The 9,244-nt window shown below is 48.3% G+C and overlaps 1 protein-coding gene across 1 annotated transcript; it reads left to right on the forward strand.

Moving 5' to 3' along the window:
- Nucleotides 1-2,525: 2,525 nt before the first annotated feature.
- On the forward strand, nucleotides 2,526-8,253 carry LOC143008659 (protein FAM171B-like). The gene is made up of 8 exons (XM_076160519.1): nucleotides 2,526-2,697; nucleotides 5,209-5,556; nucleotides 5,731-5,823; nucleotides 5,925-6,083; nucleotides 6,206-6,376; nucleotides 6,470-6,589; nucleotides 6,710-6,830; nucleotides 6,985-8,253. Exons 1-8 carry the CDS (start codon nucleotides 2,526-2,528, stop codon nucleotides 7,910-7,912), a joined length of 2,112 nt encoding a protein of 703 aa, XP_076016634.1. The 3' UTR covers nucleotides 7,913-8,253.
- The last annotated feature ends 991 nt before the right edge of the window (nucleotides 8,254-9,244 follow it).

Genomic DNA, 9,244 nt, shown 5'->3' on the forward strand with positions numbered 1-9,244 from the left:
TTTAAGATAACTGCTCTGTTAGCCGCACCGTTGGCTGAGATTGATGCTTCCCTGGGAGACTTTTCCTTCACATCTCCACGTATTAAACTCCATCTCACTGAAACCAGAGTGTTTTAAAAGTCGATACTTCCCGGAGATTTTCTGTTCTTACTGTGAAACCGCACAGAATGAATGCTAAAGTGTTTCAGACAGGTTAGTGGCTCACATGGTGCATCAGTGGAGAGTTCATTTACATTTTAATCCGACAGTCCTGGATGTTTATGTTTGACAGGCTGCGGTCAGATGAGAGGACCTGAGGCATGCTGACTCTTATCTGTTACGCCAGAAGAACACGATGCCTAATCCTATAACTTTAAGATGTGGCTGACACAAGGAGCACTGATTGAATATTTCTGATGGAAGGTGGAGTGAGTTAATAATTGGACAGACTGTCGAATGGACAAGAAGTAGAATATGTTGGGTTTATTTACCATATTTAACATCTAGCATCATTGTGATTGATAGACTATGCAGCAGAGACCAGGCACAGATTTCAAGGGTGAGAGCAAGCAGATTATCAAAATAGTCCCAGTAGACGCATCTATTTATGTGGAGAAATGAACCATAACAGTGTGTAATTTGAGGCAAATTGATCGTGGAGACTCGAAACTGTCATCCATCCTCCTGCTCGTGTGTTTACGCTTTGATTTATAGCCTCCCAGCGGGAAATGGAGCGGGTGGACAAATGTGTTAGCTCACAGCCTCTCCGAGTCGCGCTGTCAACAAAGAGCTATGAGGCTGAAGGAGCTCGGCTGACGAAGGCTTCACTTCTGCTTCGACAACAGCAAGATGCTCGGGCGAGATATCATGATGAAGAAAGCAACCTTGGCATTGATCTCGTTTCTTAAAGGCCCGAGTATCCTTCGAAAGACGAACAAAACAGATCCAAGCTCAGTGTCCGTTCCTCCATCTGGCAGTGCTTGAACATGGCAGGTTGTGTAACAGGTCAGGGGCAAGAAGGCAGAGACGGAAGAGACAAAAGGTCTGCTTGGATTGGAGAGAAACCAGGGGCGAGACGATACAAGGAGACATCGGATCTCATGGGGCGGTGAAGTAAATGTCATCTCTAAGCCACATCTTCTAAATGAATCTATGGTTCACAGAGCGCACACATGACGTCATCGGAGAAGGCATCCAGTCCACATGTCATTAGCGATTCCTGTTTCTCCCTCAGTGGGCTCGGCTTTGAAATTATAAGGCGTAACTGTCCGAGCAGTTAAACTGATTTATGCACCTCAATCCATATGTGGGACTACAGCGAGGTCATCTGCCCTATTACCGTGACGACTCGGTATGTGTGTCACATCCCACATGTGATGTGTTGATGCGGTTTCAGTGGATTGTTTACTGATTCCGACGGAGTGTAGAGGAGTGTGTCTGGAGGTGGCGGTGCTTAATCTGGAGGCTTTTGTAGACGCTGAAAGCTTTGGTAGAAAAATGAAATGAAAGACTGTGAAAAGGAGAGTGAGAACATGTGGGATGAATAATCCGGTATAGTGCTGACCAGACAACACAGAGAGAAGAACCCCCACAGTCATCATAACCCTCTGAATCCTCCCACGCCCCTTTGGAAAACTGTCCACAGTGAACTAAACACTGGTGTGATCTATGACAGAACTCACAAGGAGGTAGCAAAGGAAACATCCTATCAATATATCAAGATAAATAATCCATACAATCAATTATACTCAAAATAACTATCACTAAATTTACAATCTAGTCACTACAATTAGTACTGATACAGCCAAGAATATGACAATTAACACATCTACTAGTAGTACTAATGATACACATATTACTCACTATAATTACTACTACTATTATTATTATTATTATTATTATTATTATTATTATTAAGTCATACACTAACCTATTGAACAACTGTACTTGAACTGTACAAAAACAAGTGAAGGTTTTGTTTCACCTGGTATTACATTGTTGCCATCTAGTGGTCAAAGGCAGCTAATACAAGTTATTTTCTCTTATTTTTGTTCCTGGAGATACAAAAGATAAAATGTTTAAATGAAATCAGAATGCATGCTGTGATTCAATCAGTGATTCTTTATTCTTTTTGAAGATTTTTTTGGTAATTTCCACTCGGGTTTTACTGCTGATCAACCAACACCACTAAAATGTCATTGACAATAATTAATGTAACCATACAATTAATATAAATGTAATAATCATAATCAATATTGATTCAGGTTCAGGAGTTGTAATGTTTTCTGAGGAGATAAATGTGTGTGTGTGTGTGTGTGTGTGTGTGTATGTGTGTGTGTTTGGCCTGCGCTTCCTCTATCCTCCATAAGCAGCTTAAAGGGGCGGAGCTTCCCAGTGGCTGTAGTTCGAATCCCCGGCCTGCTGCGTCGTTCAGACAGTAAACAAACGGAGCGATGGCGCCGCGTTCAGCGTCCAAACCGAACCGACAACCAAAACAGCTTCACCTTGACGGAGACTTCGCCGCCTGAACGCCGCACACCGCCGCCATGCTGCCGCTGGCGCTGTGTGCGTTGGTTCTGTGCGGGTTCGGAGGACGGGCGGGCGGTGCGGACAGTGTGAGCGGACACTCCGTGCATAACAACGAGCCCAACTTCTCCCAGCAGCTTCAGCTTCAGCTCCAGCTTCAGCACCACAAAGCGCCGCTTCAGCCGCTGCCAGGTTTGAACAAACACAACAACACAACAACACAACAATACAACCCACCTCCCGCAGTCACGACTCCACATTAGGAAACCGTTCTATCTTTAAAACGGACAGAATTCATCAGGACAGCTCGTCGACTAAGACGCCTTCATGCTGTAGACTTACAGACTCTACAGAGTGATACTTTCCGAGTTTATTTGAACCTTACATTGCAAATATTTGACTCTAAAAGTGACTATACATTTATTTTGCAATCTATTCGTGTATAATCTTCTAAAGTGTTGAATATTTGACATGTGGGCTCCTGGATCAAGCATCTATAAAGAAGTGACATCACAAACTTGTTCAAGGCCTTTAAATGTCATCTCAGTCAGGCAAACCAGACTCACACACACAGACACACACACACACACACACACACACACACTCACACTGGGGTGGAACTTTAGTCTTGATGTATACTTTACATTTCCAAAGTGAAGATACAGTGTGTGTGTGTGTCTCTCTCTCTCTCTCTCTCTCTCTCTCTCTCTCTCTCTCTCTCTCTCTCTCTCTCTCTCTCTCTCTCTCTCTCTCTCACACACATGCATACTCTCTCTCCCTGACAACCCCCTTGTTTACAGCAGACAGAGGCATTTGTGTGTGTGACGCCGTCGGGTTATCAACTGATTCATGACTAATTCATGGCGCCGTAGGAGTCCACTACATTCCCGGGCCCTCGTCACTCGATCGCCCCGTCTGTTTTATCCAGCCAGGCTACAAACGCTCACAGACGTGTCCCGGGGACGCCGTCAGCTCCAGTACGACTCCCCCTCGTCCCCTCGTCCCCATGACCGCTCAGTCTGAGTCTCTTTACAACCCTCCAGGACAGAACTGACCCTGATTCCTCTTTGTCCCATAAGAGAATCAGGCAAAGCGATGTAAAGACTGAGTGCTTTGGCTCTAGGGAGGATTCTGGAGCTGTTTGATGACGGGAGCGTTTGTTCAGACACGGCTTCATCATTCCACCCTCCTCACCCCCCCCCCCCCCCCCCCCCCACACACACACACAGACACACACACACACACACACACACACACACACACGTGTATTGTCTCAGATCTCAGTTTATCGAGTTAGGCCCATCTGCTCCACATGGCAGCGTGTGTGTGTGTGTGCGTGTGTGTTGGTGTGTGTGTGTGTGTGTCACTGCTGGTGGGATGTATGGCCTAATTCCAGTTCACACACATAAGCAGGCAGGCAGGCAGAGACAAGCTGGCTCACAGTCCTGTTTGGGGGCTGAGGGGACACACACACACACACACACACACACACACCAGAGATAAGTCTCTATTGGACCATCTGTGTGTCCTGCCGGGGGGTCTCGCAGAATTCTCCTGTCAACATGTTTGTGTTCCTTCCTGTTTGGCATTTCACACACTTCATACAGGGATCTGTTCCATTTAAACGCCGCGTGTGTGTGTGTGTGTGTGTGTGTGTGTGTGTGTGTGTGTCGTTGTAGCCCTCTGTTAAAAAGCTGATGAGGCACTTTTCTATATTCTATGTAGCACAGAGGCACCGCTGCTCTCGGATCGATAACGCGACTCGCCGCCGTCTCCCCTCTTGATGGCGATGGCGTCTCATCCCAGTCTCCCACGGCAACAGATTAGATGTCACCACGCTCCACAAGAGACACCCAAACGTTTACATCATTGAATACTTTGTAATATGAAGCTGAATTTGACTCAAACTTCATCTGTGTGGCCGCCACGAAGGCAAACCGCGACACACTGTGATCGTGTGTTATGCTGTGTTGGCTCTTGTGTAACAGCTCGATATTAATTTGTCGTGTGTGTGTGGACGCAGTGTGACCTGACAGTTCTCCTGTGTAAGAATCCCATCCTGGCTGAGACGTGCTCACCTGTCTGCTTGCTGATCTGTCCTAATGAGGCACACACACACATTCACACACATTCACACACACACACACACACTGTGTTAGACTAATCGCTTCATTTCTACCTATAATAATGAGATCAGATGGGAGTGTTTACAGCCTGAGGGGATTCACTAAATGTCTTTTCCTTTATGTTGCTAACTTCTCATTACATTACATTACGATCATTTTGGCAGATGCTTTTATCCAAAGCGACTTACATTTCATTACATTACCACCCTTCGCAGAGGGGGGAGCAATTGAGGGTTCGGTGCCTTGCTCAGGGGCACCTCGGCAGGGACTCGAACCGGCAACCCTCCGGTTCCCAAGCAGAAGCTCTACCCACTCGACTACTGCCTACCAGTAGTCGAGTGGGCCGGCAGCACACGGGCCGGCAGCACATCTGAGCTCTGTGAGGCTCGGCTGGGCTGCAGGGACACAAGAAGGACAAACTTCCTGTGTAATGCAACCCAGTACAATAATCAGGATCCTGAGAATGTGACGCCGACTCAGCAGAATGTGGAGTCAGCAGGTTCTTTCTCCAATAAACACACATTATTATACAGAGACATGAATAATATAACAGAGAATATTGATTAGAAAAGTTCAGAGGGACTCGGTGCTCGCTGCTCCAATCGACCAATCAGAATCCAGCGTTCCAAAGAGCCACAGGATCAAATCTGTCACATCTGTATCATCTGGTCCGTCTCTGTCTCTCCAGGCTCCTCCTCCTTCGACTTGAAGGTCCAGGTCCACGACGCTCAGACTCGTCAGTCCCTGGTCGGGGCGGCGGTGGACGTCTACGTCAACCACACACTGAGCAACGCCGGGCTGACCGGGGAGGACGGCGTCGCTCTGCTCCGCGTGCCGTACAGAACCGGGCTGCCCGTCACCGTGGTGGCCAGCAAGGAGGGATACGTGTCCACGCTGCTGCCTAGCAACCCCAGCAGAATGCCCAGTAAGATGGCTGAGAGTGTGTGTGTGTGTGTGTGTGTGTGTGTGTGTGTGTGTGTGTGTGTGTGTGTGTGTGTGTGTGTGTGTGTGTGTGTGTGTGTGTGTCCTGTTACCCTCTGACGGATTTTTGGTGACCTTTTGTACTCCTTTCTCCTTTCCTTGTGTGTGATGTCGTCAGTATTCTCAGCAGTGACTTTGTCTTTACGTGGTCTGGATCAAGGGAACATCTGGTTCTACGAGGATTCTGTCCTGATCACTGGCAGAACATCAGGTAGGAGCTGGAAACCACATAGTTTGTTGTTCCTCTCCTAAAATCCATAAATCAAACACTTGAATCTTGCCTCCTGTCTCCTCTTTGTGATTCCTCTTCAGATGCTTCCTCTCCTCCTGTGGTTCAGTTTCCTAAGAAGCTGCTGAATCTGACGGACAGCGCTGACGTCGCCTCTGTCCGGGCCTTTCTGACGCTGCCTAAGCTCTCAGCCGAGGACGGCGGCTTTGGCAACACTCTGGGCATCATGAGCAGCAAATCAGGTGTGTGTGTGTGTGTGTGACAGGAGTGTCCAGAAACAGGTCCCTGATGATGGTGACCTCATTAGTATCTGCTGTACTGACCCAGGACCCTGCTGGCTCCTCCTCCTCTTCCTCTCTTCTAGGATACGTGAGCGTGGAGTTGAGTCCCGTGGCGGCGGTCAGCGTCAAGCTCTTCTCTGCGGACGCAGAGTTAGACGTGAGTGGAGCCGTACAGATCAGCCTGGCTCTCCCCGATGACTGTGGACTCCGGGATGCGAGCGTCGTCCCGGCCTGGTTCTTCAACCGGACCACAGGTGAGTACGATCAGTCAGTATCTATAATCTATAATCTACTCATTCACACGGCCGCTCAGATGATGAACTTGGTGAGCTGCTGGTTTGTTGCAGGCGGCTGGATGAGGAAGGGTCTGGGGACGGTGGCGGCGTCTGCAGAGGGAAAGCTGACCTGGGCGTTCACGGCTCCTCACCTGGGCTACTGGATCGCAGCGCCTCTGTCGTCCACTAGAGGCAAAGATCCACAACACAACCGCTCACTGGCTGTGGTCACGTTAATGTCCGAGTGTTTCCTGTCTCTTCTTCCCACGTTCTTCCTGTTCTGATCATCTCCATGTCTCCTGTCTGCTGTAGGTTTCTTGGGATTCCCCTTCTCCCTTGACTTCCTCCTCCAGCATTCCTCTCTCATCATGGTCTCCCTCGGAGGGATACTTATCGTCACCTGTCTTCTGGTTGGATGTTTGTGTTATCGCAGGTAACAAAGTGTTTCATTATTGATCTCTGCTCACTGCTGTTTACTGAGGAAGCTGTGAGATGACTCTTCCTCAGAGGAGTAAATCTTCACACTGTGTAATGAACTTTAACACACATTGATCCTCCTCGTTGGCCTGCTGTGGTTTCATTCACAGGAGATCCATGAGAACGGCGACAGGAAAGAGAATCCGCACAAGCAACCTGCAGACTAAAGACCAGACCACGTCCACGTGTGACAGGCTTCTCTCTGAGGTGTCTTCAGGAGACTCCTCTAGTCCACAGAGCCACACTCACAACGCTGCTGTTCTTTCCACTCAAAACAGGGACATGATAGCCAATCACAGGGCAGAACTGGGAACAATCCCGTGTGCTGAAGCGGAGTTAAGCTGCGACCGGAGTGACCTGAACATTTCCCAGCAGGCCAGAGTTCCATCATCTCCCACAGAGGATTTGTTTTTCTTCCACCAGCCTGTTGCCATTCTTCACGCTCCGGCTTTCTTCCACATGGAGGAGCAACATGCGCAGTGGAGCAAGTCTGCCACTCTGCCCCGCGCGGGGGCTTCAAACAATACCCCCACCGAGCCGCAGAGCACCCACATGCTGCCAACAGCTCCCTCTGCCAGCCAGAACCAGGCAGTAGAATCTGAGGAGGGGCTTCCTGTTCTAGATGGCTCTCAAGCGGCGGCTTCGATCAGCCAGGGCCGGGGCCATCACGGCCTCCCAGAGTCCCTCTCTGTGCCGGGGACCTTGAGCAATATCGGGGGCAGCAGCCGCTCTGGCCTGGGCGGCGAGCTCCAGGGGAATTCCGAGCACGCCTTGGCAGAACTCTCCAAAGTCCCCTCTCCCCTGCCCCCCCGGGCCTGGTTTGTGTCGCTGGAGGGGAAACCCGCCGCCGAGATCCATCACGCCGGGCCAGAGCAGCAGAGGAGGCGGAGGCCCACGGAGAGCCGAGACACGAGCCTGGACTCTGGGGTGGATCTGAGCGAACTGAGCCAGACGGCAGGGAGGAGGAGTGTGACGCTGGAGCGCAACGCTACGTTTGTGAAGAGCGCCGCCAGCAGCAGACACACAACTCCCCAGTGACTGATGAGTTGGAGAGCAGCTGTGCAAACGTCTGATCTACACTAATGTCTGGACTTGTTGGATGCTTGAGAGCTTCCTGAGTCTCCATCAGAGTCGTCGTCGTGTCCCCCCCCCCCCCTCATTCATGCGTCAGCTGATCCTAATCAATCAGAGTCTGATCAGCTTGTTTACACACGTTACTGCTGTCAACAAACCTCTAACAGCATTAAAAGTCACAATCACAACTCTAACCTTCTCTTTTAATCTTTGATGGTTTGGTTGTGACCTTTTGACCTTAACATTTTTTTTAATTGTGTTGTGTTTTCTAAGCTTGTGTTGTTTTCTTAATGAACTTGTCCGTTGTGTTTTTGAAGGATTCTGCAGATGTTTGTTTTGTTTCTGCCACACTAAGTTTTTGTAATTTATTCACTTTCTGCGTTTTAGTTTTGACTTTATTCAGTTTTCTTGTGTGTTTTTTTTTAACTGTGAAGCACTTTGTAACTTTTTCAAATGTACTATGAAAATAAAATGTTAAATAATATTTGTCTTTGCTCACTGTGTGTGTGTGTGTGTGTGTGTGTGTGTGTGTGTGTGTGTGTGTGTGTGTGTGTGTGTGTGTGTCCAGACGGGACAGAGCTCAATACAAACACACTGGATATGAACCTTATGGTCTTTACTAAGGGAATGTATAACATATATCCAGATTATTTAACAGTGTATACAACAAGATCTCAAACAAATGCTTCATGTCGTCTTACACTCAGGATGTGAGTCCAGCAGAGGGCACTGTTGTTCCACTTTTGTTTTCTGTTATGGCGACATTCTCCTCTCCAGTCTCTACCTGCCATTTTTGTTTACATAGGTGTGTATAAATGTAAATACTTGGATCAGAACAGTTGAATTTATCATACTTTATGTTTTGCCCTCAAATTTCTCATTCTGATTGTGATTTCTGACCATTGTCTCTTTTGGTGGAACAGGAAAACATTAATATGTTTTCTTCTCTTTTTTTTTTTGAAGTTAACCCTTGAATGGTCACAAATCAGGCAGAATAAGATCCAGTGACAGCTGTCACCTCCTGTGCACCTGGATCTCTGTTAGTTCATAGAGTCAGCAGGTTACATGTGTACATACCCTCGTGTCTCTGCCAGGGGAAAAGCCTTGGGTGTCCTGGCTGTGGCCCAGGGATCTCTGGATGTGTGGAATAAGAGTGCCAAGGCTAAGGAGGTTACTCCCGGAATGGAAAAGGTTTGACGCACTTGGTAGATCATAAAACATATAGCAGGATTAACGCCGTCCTGTTTGGGGACAGTGAGGGACCGGAACATGCATGGGCCTGATATGAACCAAGTC

Source organism: Genypterus blacodes, unplaced genomic scaffold, assembly GCF_046128005.1.
Source record: "Genypterus blacodes isolate CSIRO-AG114 ecotype Tasmania unplaced genomic scaffold, CSIRO-AGI_Gbla_v1 ptg000106l_1, whole genome shotgun sequence".
Classification (NCBI taxonomy): domain Eukaryota; kingdom Metazoa; phylum Chordata; class Actinopteri; order Ophidiiformes; family Ophidiidae; genus Genypterus; species Genypterus blacodes.

What these genes read in the sequence shown, in the direction of transcription:
- LOC143008659 (XM_076160519.1), top strand. Translation starts at nt 2,526, where the DNA reads ATGCTGCCGCTGGCGCTGTGTGCGTTGGTTCTGTGCGGGTTCGGAGGA. An exon ending in GCCGCTTCAGCCGCTGCCAG is followed by an intron (nt 2,698 to 5,208) that starts GTTTGAACAAAC and finishes AGAAAAGTTCAG; the next exon opens with AGGGACTCGGTGCTCGCTGC. An exon ending in CATCATGAGCAGCAAATCAG is followed by an intron (nt 6,084 to 6,205) that starts GTGTGTGTGTGT and finishes CCTCTCTTCTAG; the next exon opens with GATACGTGAGCGTGGAGTTG.